This window comes from Archocentrus centrarchus, chromosome 4 (genome assembly GCF_007364275.1).
Source record: "Archocentrus centrarchus isolate MPI-CPG fArcCen1 chromosome 4, fArcCen1, whole genome shotgun sequence".
In the NCBI taxonomy this organism is placed as follows: domain Eukaryota; kingdom Metazoa; phylum Chordata; class Actinopteri; order Cichliformes; family Cichlidae; genus Archocentrus; species Archocentrus centrarchus.
In genome coordinates this window covers 10496453-10512650 of record NC_044349.1, presented here as the reverse complement: position 1 = coordinate 10512650, position 16198 = coordinate 10496453, and the positions used below count along the sequence as shown (strand labels likewise).

General features: G+C 42.2%; 1 protein-coding gene across 1 annotated transcript in view; it reads right to left on the bottom strand.

The window, feature by feature from the left end:
• ror1 (receptor tyrosine kinase-like orphan receptor 1) overlaps positions 1-11921 on the bottom strand; it is a 131806-nt gene extending 119885 nt beyond the window's left edge. Inside the window, exons 1-2 of the mRNA XM_030727681.1 lie at positions 11813-11921; positions 11549-11723 (exon numbers count right to left, since the gene is read on the bottom strand). Coding sequence (XP_030583541.1) covers positions 11549-11654 — 106 coding nt within the window. The 5' untranslated portion in view covers positions 11655-11723; positions 11813-11921. The remainder of the gene's footprint in view (positions 1-11548; positions 11724-11812) is intronic.
• Between the last annotated feature and the right edge of the window lie 4277 nt (positions 11922-16198).

The window sequence follows — 16198 nt, the reverse complement described above, 5'->3', positions numbered from 1 at the left end:
ATAAAACTAAAGTAAGCACTGTGAGCCACTAAATCTCCCATTTATCACAACTCTTTTTTTTTTCGGTCAGAAAGTGCAATCCCACCGCCATCATTTGACTGTCAGTGGAACGCTGTTCGCTTATGGCCAAATGACTGGAAGGGTGTCAGCTGTTTGTAGCAATCATAAAGGGCGCTCAGTTGCTTGGAAATTTGTTAATGCTGGTAAGCTCTAAACGACTGGAGAGGCTGTGTACTCAAATGCACGCAAGAACACATATCGAGACAAAGGACAATGTCCACTCCTGCTCAGGGCTATCATGAGTGGGAGGGTTAAGCTGGAGTTAAATCAGGTTCAGATTAAAGAGTAAATGAACTAACAAATCCCAGCGAGTGCAAAGCGAGGGCAGAAGGGGGACAACGGGTCACCGCTGCCTGACTGAGGACACGGATGGCCAAAGGAATAAAAATAAAGTGAGGAGAACTGAACATGCTCCAGGATCAAACTGAAATAGTGAGATAGCTATAACTCAGACACTTTTCATGGCAAACCATCTGCTTTGGAAATCTTAATGAGTTTCAGAGAGGGGGATTAAGATGCTGACAAAGAGCAAGAGGAAGGAGAAGGAGAGTCGAGACAAGATGTTGCTCTGCCAAACTCTATCACAAGTCCCTGCCTTGAGTAGTCCAAACTGCTGAACTTTACCAGCAGGGGAAACTTTAAATCGAGGCCATTACTTTTTAAAACTCCCACTCAAACAGTCATGAATCACTGGTACAGCGATCCGTCTCAATCTAAATTATCAGCACCGGTCGATTTCAGATCAGCACGTCAACTGATCACGTCAGAAATAACAAGCTCCAATGCCCCGAGCTGAGACTTTTATTTTATTTTTCCCTATTTCACTGTAGAGGTCTGCATACATCTGCAGCAACGGAGCTGGAGCCTTGTTGCAAAACATCATTACACAATGCATGCAACGGTATAAACAGCTGTACATTTCAATGAAAAGCCCAATAAATATTCCACTTAAGTGCACTGCGACTGTGGCTAAACGTCTGGAAAGATGCTGACGCTGTGCCACCTCTTCTTTGCTCCAATTATGGCTGCAATGACATGACAGGTTTTATGTTCCATTAGAGCTTGCTGTGGGACAGCGAAATGCTGGGAATCTGTTTTCCTATGTTAGGAAATAATGCCGCCTGCATGCATTGCTCAACAATTCCAAATTTAATCCTGGGTTGGCATTTTGTTTTTAAAGACGTAAGTGCTGACATGGCATGAGATCACATCATATTTTAACAATGTACATAATCAGAGGCGCTTAAAGCCATGTTCCAACTGCTACAATGGCTGGATGAAGTTAAGATAGAGGGCTGAGAGGTAATGAGCTCTTGCGGGCAAAGCTTAGCGCTGCTGAGGCAGTCACGCAGAGGTTAAACAAACAGGCAGTGGGATCACGAGGGCCTAAGCCTCTTATATAGTCCCCTCTGTGGAGAAGATCATTGACTTCTGGTGGAGGGATGAAGTTGAGGAGTTTTCAAAGATAGCGAGGCCATTGCTCCTCGATCTGCGAAGGTCCTCTTTCACAGCCTCTGCTGTGAGGCTGTTTATTTCGGTTCAACGAGTCAAATCATTCAGCTTTATGACTGATAGCACTTAGTTGAGAGTTAATTTAAGCCTGCTGTCAGTCAAACACCTCTATGAAAATATTTTCCCATCTCAATAACATTCGTAGCCTGCTCAGATTTCTCTGCGCCGAGCCAACTCTATCCCGATCCTCTCTCACCTCCTTACACTTTCAATCTTTTCATCCCTTTCTGAAAAAAAGGAAAAAAAAAAAAAAAATCATAGTTTTGGACTCCTTTTACTTCATGAACCTCTTCCTCTTTCCCTCCCCAGGTCCCTTCTCTCCCGCTGGGAGTCGCAGGGCAATGTAGTTTCATTTCCTGCCCTGCTGAAATCAATGCTTTCTGAAGACAAGCAGGGGAGCGGGTTATGGACTTAGGGAAAGACAGAGACAGATATAGAGAGAGACAGGAAAGCACAGAGTTAGGTGTGAGAGGACTGTTGGCATGCAGGACACAGCCATACCAACAAATAACCTTAAAGTCGTGCTGGTTCCAAGTCAACGTCAGCTTTGATAAACATCTACCGGGAAATAAAACAGCCGTTCAAAGCAGAAATATGAAAAACAGGAGGGCCGCTTTAATGGGTAAACTCAATTTTCCCCTCAACACTCCCCCCATCATTTTTTATTCACCTCAAAGACAGATGGGGAAAGAAAAGCATTCGGCATCCCACAGGATAAATGTATGAATTCCTGGTCCGGGACGGGCCACTCGATAAAATCCCTCTCCAGCTAAGCTGGGGTTCAATACAGATGTGAGCTCAGCGAACAAAAAGAAGAGAAGTGGAGAAGATAACACACATTTTGTCACTTTAAAACAAAGAGATTCCTGCTCTACGACTATACCTTATTTTCTTTCATAAGCATTCCGGCAGATTTGACCACGAAACCCACGGCCGCTCAGACTTCAAACAGAGGACTGCCTCCGTCATTCAAAGCTCTGGTTAATGCATCTGGACAGTCAGTAGCACATAACCTTCAGTCCTGCTGTTATTTTCACTCATTTGCCACAGTTTAAAACAGGCCTACACTCTGGATAGTTAGGCTACAAAGGAATCAATAACTTTACCCTTTTGGTTTTGGGGGGGGGGGGGGGGGGGGGGGGGGGGGGGGTTGCCTTATGGTGAGGCCATCAAGCCAAAAAGGATATGAGCACAGTAACAGCTATTCCCCACGACTATAAAGAGAACTTTGAGGGTTTGCCAAAACTCTTAGGGTTAAGCACGCCATAATCTGCTACAAGTCATGCCACCAGCAACAGTTTCTTGAAGAAAAGACAAAGTGGAAATTCAGAATCTTAAAGCGAGAATTTTGAGAATCCACATTTTTCCTCTAATCACCAAATCTGACCAATGAGAGAAGACTTGACCACACAGGGGCAGCAGTTTCCTGGTTGGCTAAATTAGCCAGATGCCCGGGCAGCAGTGGTTTGTTAGATGGGCATTTAACTACAGTAACAGCACTTCAGACTTCCATCCAGCGAGACCTTTAACTCCAGATTCCTCGGTGACTGCGGTCAACACAGGATTAGAAATGGATAGAAAGGGGATTTCCATTTAAGTCAAATTTCTTGTGCTCTTTTGTGCTTTTTTTTCTTTTCTCTGTTCATGCTAAGTCACTGTTGAATTTATGGTTGTGTGCTTGCATCTAAATTTTGTCCCTGAACGCCGGTGTCGCAGGCATTCGCAGGCTGCACATGCAAACAGAGACCCGGTTTTCCGCAAAATGCTGTTTATACGCTTTCTTGTTCTGCCATTAGGACTAAAGGCAGTATTTGTCAGCCTAATGTAAAAAGTCTGAGATCAGTCTGACAACAGGACTGTGCTGCCGGTTCCAGGCGCAGCCCTTCTTGAGTCTTTTTGTGTGAATCAAGTGGCTGGATAAACACTAGCTGCTGGTTAAATAGGGTGCCTGCATAGAGAGCAAGGTGACAGGGCTCTGGTTAAACAAACACAGTAAGGCCATGTCTCCACTAATGCTCATACAAAGACATTTATTAAGAACATGTCTACAATTCACTGAAAACACACTGGATATATTATTATTACCACATATTTGTTTCATTTTTGTCAGGAAATATGTGTTGCATTGAGCATTTAGTTGTGTTTGATTGCATTTTTCAATACATGTATGTAATACAAGCTTGCAAGCTTGCCTGAGCAACACTGGAGTTTTGGGTGGATGCTAGTACCGATATTTTGGGTGTAAAAACTTCAGATGCTGATATTTTGGCACTTTCCATCTATGTATTTCACAAACTACTTAGCTACTTAGCAAGATTCTCTGCTGAACAAACTTGGTTCTGACACAACATGATGCAGATGATGTTTTCTGGTTGTTTATTTAGTTTTTATTGCTATTTATTCCAAATTACAGAGCAGGTCCACTGAATACTCCAGCAGACATATTGATGAGGTGAGAGAAGCTGAAAAAAAGGTGGCAATGTCAGTTTGTGAGTTCAAAAAGTGCTTATGATACATTTTGATTCCCCCACTAAAACAGAATAAATAAATAAATAAAAGGAATCAGGCTTAGACAATCACAGCCTTAGTGTTGTTTTAGCAGATCCCTAAATCTGTTTGGTGGCCAGGTTGACTTGTTAAACCGGCAGCTTTACGCTACAAACCTATTTAATCCTCAAAAGGAAAAATGTCTCAACTTCTGGCAACAGGATTATAGTTTCTGCAGCCGCTAACTGTAATTACAAAGCAATGACAGGCCAAAGTCACGGGAACACACTTTTCTCGGCATCTTATGCAAACAGAAAAACCTCAAGTGGCTACATGAGAGCCATTCGGGAACAAAACAGACTCGCACATGTTCAACAAGGAAGCGCAGAGTTTATTCAAGCTGAACACAAATTATAAGATGCCCCGTAAAATTCAATTTCCTGAAGTCCAAACGTGTCTGGTTTAGCTACTTCACAAGCAGGGCGAAGTCTGCATGCTAAGCACTTTCAATGTGTGCTACATTTGCACTCTGGAGGCACGAAAAAAAAGAAAGAGTGGAAAGTACGAAAAATAAAGATTTGAGCAATGGATCCGCCCGGAATGATTTGGGGAAAAGGCATGCGATAGCATTCTAATAATAACTGCAGAGTGATAAGTTTATACAAAAATCCCTCTGTGGAGCTGATGGTCCAGTGCTTTTTGCAGTGTAACCACTGTACCACATTTTGGAGCCTCGAAGATGCATCAAGAGTTGCGCTGAACACGGAAAGATCTGACTAAAGATCCCTCTCGTGATCATGCCACGACTGAATGAATGAATCGAAAGAATGAAGTGTTTTTGAATCAGCTGACAGCACATGATGCCTCTTGATCTCGCTCTAGTTTGGGATGCTGCATTACTGACAAACATTTTGCCAGAAGCCTGCATGAGTTGTTATCTTTGTGTCTCTGAAGAGCGTAGGAACTGCTGTGGAGCCACCCTGCTCTCAGTTATTGTTGAGTAAACACACACAGCTCAGCCAAGAGCAGCATGTCAGTCAGCCAGGCAAGAAAGGGAAAGGTGGAGGAGCCACTCAGAAACTGTAGAGACAGGGAGAAAGTGTGTGTGTGTGTGTGTGTGTGTGTGTGTGTGTGTGTGTGTGTGTGTGTGTGTGTGTGTGTGTGTGTGTGTGTGTGTGTGTGTGTAAGACAGAGAGAACACTGCCAAAAAAAAGTGAGAAAGAGAGAAAAGAAAATCTGGGATAGAATGCCAGCATTACTGCGAGTTTGCCAGCCAGATAGGAAGTGTGCCAAGGAGTTTTGATGTCATGCTAATGGTGATGGGGTGACAGAGGGGTTGACTATTTTCTGATTTTCAGCAAGCAAAAGGAAGGTCTGTGTGTACCACTGAAAACATGCAATGGTAAGCACAAATTCAGCATTTGCAACCACAGACACTGTGCACTTTACTAATGCTTTTGCCCATCCATCCATCCAGTTTGGCCATTGAAAGTGGAAAACAGTTTTGCATAACTCTCTGCTCTGCAGAGAAAAAGATATTGGTAATCACTCAACACAAAAGCTTGTGTGCAGTCCTCCAAAAAGCTTACAGAGATGACGCTGTGCGCAGGTCAAACGCTGAAGAACCACAAAAACTACTTAAGGTCATATAAGCACTGAGGAGAAGCACTGACCGTGGCTGCAGTGGAGAGTTTGCATCATTTTGGATCATTTTTCAAACTGCAGCAGTTTCACAAAGGATCTTTGTATACTGGACTGTGTCCACTGTGAAGCAGAGGCAACGTTAAAGGACCCACAAAAGTCCAAATATGAACAAATGTGGCACCGATTATCAGTTCTTTCACATATTTTTGACACCGCCCCCAAGTGGCAGTAGACCGCTACCACATGTAGACATGGGTCTGGGACCTTTAGTTCTAGCCATGATGACTACGTGATTAGTTGATTGAGTTGATTTAATGCAAAATTCTGCATATTTTGTGGTTCCAGCATCACAGCTGTGATGATTCTCTGTTTTCCCCTTTTTTAGATCTTTGTAAAAAAAAATAAAAAATCATATATCTTTGGGTTCTGAAGCTTTAGTCATAAGAAACACAAAACATTTGGAGAAGTTATCTTAGACTGTAATAGGTGGTCACTACTTTTTTAATTAATAACTGAATGCAGAAAATAACCAGCAGATTAAATAAAAATGGCAATGCTAATTAGTTGGAACCCTGTGCTTAATCAGCTTTGTAGAAAGGGTACATATATTTCCATTTTTGGACAGAAATTTGACCGTGGCATATCTTTTAATAATATATCTTTCTTGAAAGACAAATACTGATTTTTTTGGCAGTGAGGCCCATTAAGTTTGAGGTATTTAATCCCATGGTGGGAGTGTGGCGTTGTACAAAGATTTAATTGTGTGGTGATCAGAGATCTGCCCGTCTGCTTGCAGCAGGAGTTTCTGAAGTCCTTAATGCTATGCAAACAGAGCTTAAAAACGATTTACTCTGGCACATACAGGAGAATTTAAAAAGACATGTTTCATCCTACCCCCCTATTAAATGAAATGTAGCATGATCTCCACATATCAAGCATGGGCTGTGGAGGACACTAGCAAAGCAGTAATTTGATTAAACTCCAACGAGGAGTGGGCTCAGTGACATTTAGAGCTCTTTAAACCAGCGCTACTCCCTACAGTCCACAACATAAAACCGTGCCAAGTCCATATGGGAAATTGATATGCAGTATGTGTGGCTTATTCCATTAGACTCATTAAAGTGTCACTTTGTCATCAGCACGCTCTCGCACTTAGAGCTTGCCTTACAACTGCAGCAAAGGGCTCATTGTGTTGTGTGTATAAAATACAGCACAGAGCATTTTTTTTTAATGTGGCAGGCATAATTTGTCTTCCAGGCAGCAGCCGAAAGACATCAACACAGAAAGCATCAAGTAGAAGGGTATACAAAGCAGGTTCGTTTGTGGTTGGACATATACAGTGCAGGTCAGTCGATGGAATGGGAAAATATAGCCAATTAATGCTCTGCTTCTGAGAGCGCCACCTTAATGCTGCTTATTTCCCCGCTCAGTCTAGACTTGTGCTCTGTTAAAATAGTTCAAGTGCCATCTACACACTGGCTTCCTCAATGGCAGCACCAAAGCCTGAACCAATGTTTTTTTTTTTTTTGTGTTCCTTAATCCAGACCAGTGCTGCAGTTCCTTGAACCCTGTAGAGGTTTTGCCTCTAACAGGCTGACCTCCTGTGCAGACAGTAAATTGCAGGAAAAAGGTTTTCACGCTTGGCTACAGTTTGTAGTGGCAGAAACTTTATCAAACGTCTCCAAAGAGGATCTGAGCGCAGTGCTTTTAGCCTCTGATTAAACGCTGCCTCTCCAAGGAACCCTGGCCACTAAAACACTACCGTGCTCCACAGAGTCCGATTTGTGGAGCTTTTTTTTTTTTTTTTTTTTTTGGTGCCAGTATTACGCAAATGCAGGAAATTTACACTTCTCACCACTCACAGAAAGGCTTTTGCCTCACTTGGCAGAGCAGATCTACAAAGAAGGGAAACTCAAATCTGGCTCTCCTTTCAAAATTCCTTTGACAACCAAGCACTGACGGCATATTATCAGGACATTCCAGCCGGCAGCATAATGAAAGTTCTTCTGAATCCCCTATTTTGTGAATGCTGTAATTGTGGTTCTTATGGGGGGGGGGGGGGGGGGGGGGGGGGGGATAGACAAGTCAGGAAAAAATGCACTGAAATAGTCATTTGATATCTTGAAACCTTTATTATCATTCGGAGCAAATTGCCCGCTGGCTGTACATCAGTTAAACAATTAGCACACAAAATTCTCCAAAACAGTTTGCCCCGTGGCAACACTGGGGCACACCGAGCCTCGTCAAACACATGTGCCTAATAACGAGTGGGAAGCGGGTAATTGCCAGTGCACGACATAGTTTACACACCAGTGCTTTAAATCAGTGACATAAAACAGAGTCTGAGCTTATGATTTATAGCCATGTGCTGATTACATTAACATCTATGCTTTTTTTCCTCCCGGTTTCACACACTCCAAACGGAGTCAAACTGCCTCAAAATATGTAGAATCCACTCACACAAAAAAAGAACATACATCTCTTTCACACATACGCTTCCTGCCACATTCTTCGCTGTCTGCCAAAACCTTTTAGAGATGCACGGCAGTCCAAGCCTGACTTGGTGTAATGTGCAACGTCAAGAGTGGGAGTTGAGTTTTAGACGCAGCAGAGTCATGGATCTTAAGGGGATGTACCACTCAGACCGAGCCAAATATTTCCCTGAGCATCTGAATGAAACACTGAATAATTGGAAATAGCCGCACATGGGTGAGAAATAGCAGCAACAGCCATAATATGCACCGAGCGAGCTTTAAAATCAATCAATAAATAAATCACCAGAGGGAGTGGCTGATATGTAAAACTTTAACAAGCACTCATAAAAGAAATGAAACCACAAATTTGGAGCTCTTTTTCACTTCGTGAGAACTGCTCCCTCAATAAGAGTCTAAGAAAACACCAGGGGACATAAAACAGTCCAGATAGACACGTCAGTAGCAGACAGACCAGGACAAGCACCTACACACTCAGCCTGTAAGACCAAGTGTATTTTCTCGGGGTGAAGTGCCTTTATTGTCAACAGTGTGTCCCGTTGAAAACTGTAGCCAGGCAGTTCCACCCGACATGATTTATAGCCTTCCCAAGTGTTATTAAACGGCTAAATGCAATTCTAAACACATTTCCCATAGTCCCTGCCCTGCAGAGGACCTTTCATGCTCAGAGGTGAATGTCCCACATTCAAGAACATTTACACAGTTTACACAGATTTCAAACATCTTTGTCCATTCGGGTTTATGAATTCGTCATAGATTATTGCTTAGCTGATGGACGGAACGACAGTGACCAAGCACGCAAGGGCCTCCCTGATGTTCAAATAAAAGGTTCAACTGTTAGGATGGCTGCTTTAAGCTGAAATCTGATTTCCATGCTGTTGCACCTGGGTTCAATCTCAGGTTAGCTGTATAAGAAAAAGCCCTGTTGGCACAACTAAAGTCATGTTTGGACAAAAATAAAAAGGCCCATTAAACTTTAGGTGGGTTTTTCAGGGTCTTTTTTAATTTTTCCTCCACAGTCCACAAATGCATGGCACTGACCTCCAGACAAGGACATTTGTGATTTACAAGCGAAGCTGTGCCCATAAGAATAAAATCTCATGATCTGTTCCGCATAATTCCATTGGTTTTAGCACCCCGAGGGCTGATAGTGATGCTTAAACTGCTTTTGGAAAGAGGAGAGAATGTTTGGGGTGAGGGGGTGCATAGGCAAAACCATAAAATTTCCTGCAATAACCTGATCATGCACACTAACTGAAATTTTCTCATCCTGTGAACAAGGAAAGCAAGGTTTCAAAGGGCGCACAGGTTTTAACCGTTAATTTGCACATCCTTTGCCATGTCCGCCACATAAACAAAATCCTGTCCTGTGGCCGGGGAAACTCCTGACTGTTCCTGGAAATGCTCGTGTTTAAACCACAGTGACAGACCAGTGACCTCTGACCTCTGAATAGAAGCTCACAGACTGGCCGGCACACCAGACAACAGCAAATAAAGACAACAAGAACCACACTTAAGTTTCCTCTTTGTCCCGCTGACTCGGTTGCGACCGCAACACAGCCACTATCACGGGGTCCAGCATTATTCTCTTAGCATTTGATTACAGTGAAACCACACTGTTGTTCCTCTCTGACTCTTCCCATTACAGTGAGCCGCAGAAAGACAAGACAGCACCCCCAGCGTTATCATCCACAAACCTATCCTGGAAGTGCAGTGATTAAGCAATCAAGTTTGAGGATACAATGGAAGGGAAAAGAAAAACCATCTAAGTGAGTGTCATTTTTTTGCAGCACACCAGTTAATTTCCCGACAAAATTATATTCATTTGAATGGACAGAATGAATGAAAGTCACTGGAAGCAGCGGCTGCTGATTAACTCTGGGAGAAAAGAGACTGAAGCTTATTTATAGTTGAAGAGAGCCCAATGGGAGTTTTCTTCATGGAAAACAGTATATTACCATTTGAAACTTAGTTTTCAGAGTATTTTCCCCTCTAGATTGGATGCAGGGGAAATGCAGTCGTTTCCACTTGTCTCTTTCCAGATATGAAGTACCTGGAGGAGCAGGGAGTTTTGGCTCCCCTCCACTTCATATTCAACCATAAAACTCCATTTGAGTTATAAGTTATAGCTAACTCATCCACTTAAGTAATGTGGATTAACATTCCTCCCTGCCTCAGAGCAAAAAGAGAGGACTGAGGATGCAGAGACGAAAGAGAGGGGGGAAAAAAAGGGTCATGGTGAAATGCTTGACGCCCAGTGCAGGATATGCTGCACACCTTCATTGTAAATAACAGGCAAAAAGCATTTAAGGAGGACAGAGGTAATCCAAGCAAACCCCAAAAAACTTTCCGGAGACAATTCATCACTACTGGTCTGGATGGGGAGGATTGTTTAATACTTAGTAAACACTTAAAAGCCAGGACAAAGAAGGAAAATGCCTTCCAGGAGTAGCTTCATAAACAATTCAAATTCAGCTCAAACTGAGTTCAATCATACTTATGTTAGTCAACCACAGGCCACTCACATTTACTATCTGGCCATCTTTGCTTTAAAATACCAATACAACACAGGCGCATGGAGCTGTGCAGTGCAAACAGTAGTATGAGAAATGAGCCAAAAAAAAAAAAAAAGTAATCTTGACCACAATGGACACACAAATAAGCTGAAGAGTTATTTAAATGTCTGTTTCGTAAAACACACTTATGCTTAAATATAATCCCGTTTCCCAGAGGCCGCAGGCTTCTCCATGCGTCCGCATTTTATTGCCTCAAACAGTGACAACCCTCCTAACATCAACCAAACCTAAAATTACACGCAGTAGTTGTTTGCCTCTTAAATAAGCATTTACACATTCCTTATCTTTAACGCTCAGAGTTTTGAGGGGCGTGGTGGCGGCACAATGGGTATCCAGCTGACTCGTTAAGAGCACCCCTATTGTCTGCCAGTGGAGTGAAGTATTTCCCCGTGCCGAGGCTTGAGAATTACAATAGGACGATAATCTAAAAACCAAAGATCATTTGCATGAGAAGAGAGGCCGAGCGATGGCCAACAGTATGGGGTCACTTATAAGATGATTTCAGTAGCCAAAGACAAAGAGTCGTCTTAAAATATACATCCAAGTGTAAACACGGTGATGGATGACTTAAAGTGTCTTTATAGTACGATTAAAATAATATTAATAAGCGTAACTCCGCTGTGGAGCGCATTGGGAACGTGCTGGAAGCCCTTGCAGCGACTTTTTCGTCAAGGTTGACAGATTACATATTTGAGCGTTGGGGCGAACTGCGAGTGAGAAGAGCAGAGCGACAACGGGAATGATTTCAGAGGGAAGAAAAAAGTTTTGGAGACTCACCAGACGCGCTCAGGTCCAGGGCACTTTGGAGGAGCAGGGCGATCCAGAGAGCGCAGGCTGGACATCTCCAGAGACGCTTGTTCGCCGCTGCCCGGTTTGGATACATTCCTTCGGCTCTGTGTTAAACCTTTGCCCGCTTTTCACATCCACCGCACGCAATATTAAATTTCGAGTCCTTCCAAAAAAAAAAAAAAAAATGTAACCCCTTAAAATACAGCGAATTGATCAATTCTAAGTTGTTTCCGTAGCTCTTTCAAACCTCACCAAAACTCTCTATGTAATAAAAAATAAACGTGGTTATTGAAGAGAGCTGTCTCCGTCTGTCCAAGAGTCTGCGTCTTTCCTCCTCGCTTGAGCCCAGCTCACTTTGCCTCCTCTCTGTCTCTCCCTCCGACTGAGCTCAATCCTTCCAGCAAACTTCACTGGGAGAGTTGTGCCCACAGAAGCCACATGGCTCTGATTTGCCAAGTGTCGCCATCGTGCGTGCATTACAGGAACTGTCCAGAGGGCAAGCAGAGGCTGTCCACTTCTTTACCTCATGTTCTCCCATTTGTGAATAAAATTTGAGAAATGTTTGAAGTGTATTCATGTTGGGAGAGAGCCTGCATTTGCGCATGCTGGTTTACTTTGATGACTGAGACGTGTAATGGAATTGATCAGTAATTCCAGCTGTGCTTTCTGAACCATGGCAAGTCTTTCTTTTTTTAAACTTTAGGATAAACTTTAAAAAGATCTTTAATTTTATTTATTGTTCTTGTTTTTACATTTACATGTTTGCTTGTATATTTATATTTTTTATAATCATTTTATTGTTGTTATGAGGAATTTGGTGCTTTATCAGATAAATGAAGTATAACCATCAATCAAATAAATAAATAAAATAAGCTGGACCAAAAAAAAAAAAAAATTCATGCAAATCCCTCCGTTTTTTTAGTACTAACTAACTAACCGACTGACTGACTGACTCCTTGGTGGAGGAACCTAAGCAACAAAAGAAAGCTCCTCAGTTCCTTGCAGGCTGAGGGGCACTAAACAGCCATTTTTGTCCAAGCTGTCACTGGTACTCATGACTTATAAGGTCCAGTGGTTACAAGAAGGAAAATATTCTCAAATGAAAAAATACACTTATAATTAATTCAAGAAGTGTGAACTGAAGTCTTTTGAATGCACTTTATTGCACTAATGATATTTTAGAGAACACTTAAAGGGTTAGGTTTTCCCTGGTATGTACCCACTTCACAAATTTTGGAGTCTTTTTTTTTTTTTTTTTTTAAATGGACACCAGTTCCTGTTTCCTGTGAGCTCAGCTTATAGAAGATCAAAGTAATGTGACTTAATAAATAACTGCTAATGGAGCTTAACTGATCTCTCTGTAGCTGATAATAATCCATCTGGTGCTGTTTAGTATATTTTTGTTTTTTGTTTTGTTTTTTAACATAATATAACATGCTTAAGAACCATATGCAAATGTTTAACTCGTTTGATTTGTGTCCATGCATTGAGTGGACAAAAACAGATGAAAGCTGGAAAGATGAAGTGTAAAAAAAAGACCACAATGTTCTCTTGTGCTTTGAATAATAATGTCTACACACACACTTTAACATAATTATTCATTCCAGAGGTTTCCAGTATGATTGACCAAAATCACTTCTCCTCTGTAAATCCACATCCTGTTTAACTTCACTCGGCTGACGTCTGGATTCTGACACATGTATTGTCTCTGCAGGTGTGTGTCTGCACACAGAGCATTTTGAAAGCCATTTTGGGGAGCAGGACAAGAATGGTAGCAATTTAGTATCTCCGGTTCTCCAGTACTGTGACCTACCTCTGCTCATTAGAGGGAAACGTCATCCTCTCAGAGGTATGTTTTAACTGTTACAGAATAAAGGAAAAGTGTGCATAAATAATGCTTGACACTGAATTATTTTCCAGACTCAAGAGACGATGAAGTGGGTCGCTCACAAGCCACAGTAATCTACCTCAGATATCCCTGCTCTTTGTCAGCTCCAAGAGTCCAGGACATGGTCTGTGCCTGCCTCATGATCCTCCATTTAGAGTCAAATTCATGTGTTCAGTGGTCTGTACACTGGCCCTAAAGCTCAATGCACTGCAACATGGAAAACACACAAACAAACAGACACAAGCAAATTAAGAAACCATCTGCATTAATGTCATACCGTACAATTACCACTCCTTAAAGGTGACCTTCAAATAATGAGGTCAGCACATGTGCAAGCAATCCTTATGGGCCAAAAGCTCAGGCTTCAGACTTCTCTAAAAGCACAACTTCAGACAGACATCCCTAATATGGCCATCTGAGGCCCACAGCACTGGCTGTGAGCACAGATACCCCACCCACCCACCTGCTGTTCAAGCCTTTTGTTTACAAGAGACAGTCAATCAAATGAAAGGTGCCTCAAAGTTTGGGGAAAGGGAGCTAACACTGTTTCGGTCAGTGGGTGAACTGAGGGGCTGCATTGAGCCCCAGTGTGATAAATAAGGATTGTTTTGAATTGTTAATCACGCAAAGCTACTCTAGTAGAGTCCAGGTCCAGAGTCCATCTGCTGGCTGTGTTCTTGTAATTGCTTTTGTTCTCAAGTCTCTCTTGAAAAGAGATTTTAATCTCAGTGAGGCTGCCGGGTTAAACTAATACAACACAACCAGATCCAGAAACATTAAGACTGTTCTGTGTTAAATTTCAGTAATACTGTAGATTGTATGTCAACACACCTTCAAGTGTCCTCAGTCCACCACTACTTGAGTAGCTGAGGAAATCAAAAATACAGTGATTACAGTGGTTGAGAGATATGAAGCAGCAGACTGGAACTGCTGCCCAATGCTCTGATCGAAACCAGGGCTGCGGTCAATTCAACATGTAAATAAAAACACAATTCATGACAAGTGATTGTTCAGGCTCACTTTAACACATTTTATATATATAAAAACTCTTTCAAACCAAAGCTTAAAGGTGGGAAAATCAGGGATGTTTTTTAAGATTGTCATTCTTCTCACACTAATTTAATTTGAAATAGTGAAGTGAGCTCTGACACTGAAACACGTCAACGTGTAGCTCAGACCTCTCAAATCTGCGGGCTGCTACTTTGAGGACTTCTGGCAGAGCTTCTTGGGGACCAGAGAACTTGTGTTTTTGCATCCGCATGATTTCACATAACATTTCAATTAAGACAACAAAGGGGCTTTTGTTCTCCAGTGATATCACACGGAGAGCAAATTCAAACTAAATAAATCGAAATAACTCTCAAACCAGAAGAAATTGAGCATGACTGATTACAGTCTGCAGACACGTGTGAGATGATGTACATAAACTGTAAATTGTGTTTCTCTCTCCGAAGCACCTTTTTTGATTTTTCAGATGACCAGTGACCAGATGAATGTGTAGGTGGTTGTCTCTTTAGTGAGGACACTCAGAGGGGTGGAAGACCTCACTACTGTGCTAGTCGAGTAGTGAGATTACTTCTGACACCGGCCTATTTTTCTCTCCTTGATGTCTATCGATTTCATTTTGCCTGACAGAGGATGCGATTATTAAAATTGCAACCATGCATGGTGAAAGTCATCTGACTTTCATGTTGGAGTGGAGTGGCGTTTTCAAGGCCTCTTTGAAGAGCAGATCCCTTGGGGTTTCTGCTGTGGCTGTAGCAATTGGACAGGGAAGCTCTTTGTTAAAAGCTGGGCAATGATGTCTCAGTCAATGACAGAGCATGAAAGGATGACGGTGATAATGATAGCCCCTAAAAATGCGCCCAACATCTTCTCACCATGTTTTCTATTTCTTTCCATCCTAATAACACTAATGATGTGTGCTTTTATCCGATTTTCCTCGCATCTCACTGAAAATGTGTTAGCACTTTGCACATTCTTCGAGCAGCGGATAACTGAGGACAGTTTCCACCACAGTTTAGACATCTTTAAACAGCCCACAGACAGACTGGCCTCATTGCATCCTCTGGGTTCCCACTGCCCAATCCCCCATCTCACTCCAAAACTAAATGTAATTTTGTAAGGAGCTCACTACAGTCCGTGCTTATACGACATGCAACATGCGGAATTGCAGAGGCCTTTTTTTTTCCCCCCAGTCAATTCCTCCTGCACTAAGGGAAAAGGGAACTTCACTGTGAGCAGGTAGCACCTTTGTGATATATAATTAGGAACTGCAAAGATATCCAATTTCCCCCAATTTCTTTCAAAACCCTCTAAAAAACACAAGGAAATTGGTCAAGGGAGACAAGGCAATGCTGTATTGTCCCTTTCTTGTCTACTGGGTCCTAAATCATGTGAAGTTTCAGTCAGTAAAAGGCTGCAGTTGAATACATGTAACAAACATTATGGGGGCTGATTGTTTACTACATCGTCTTTGTTTTGTTTGTATTTGTATATGGAGTGGGAATAAATGGAGCGATGAGAGAAAAGCTTTTTTTTTTTTTTTTTTGCCCGCTACAGTAAATTTCAGCTTGTTTATTTGTGGTAAGGCCTCAACGCACACATTTCTTTCATCTTAAATTCTGACAAGGTCCCGATGGTCTCTCCATCAAACATACACTCCACAGGACAATGGGCCATGTAAGTGCGCTGTCTTCTTGAGTATTTGTTGACTTATTGCCTGAGAGCCAGAGGAAGAGTTGGACAGG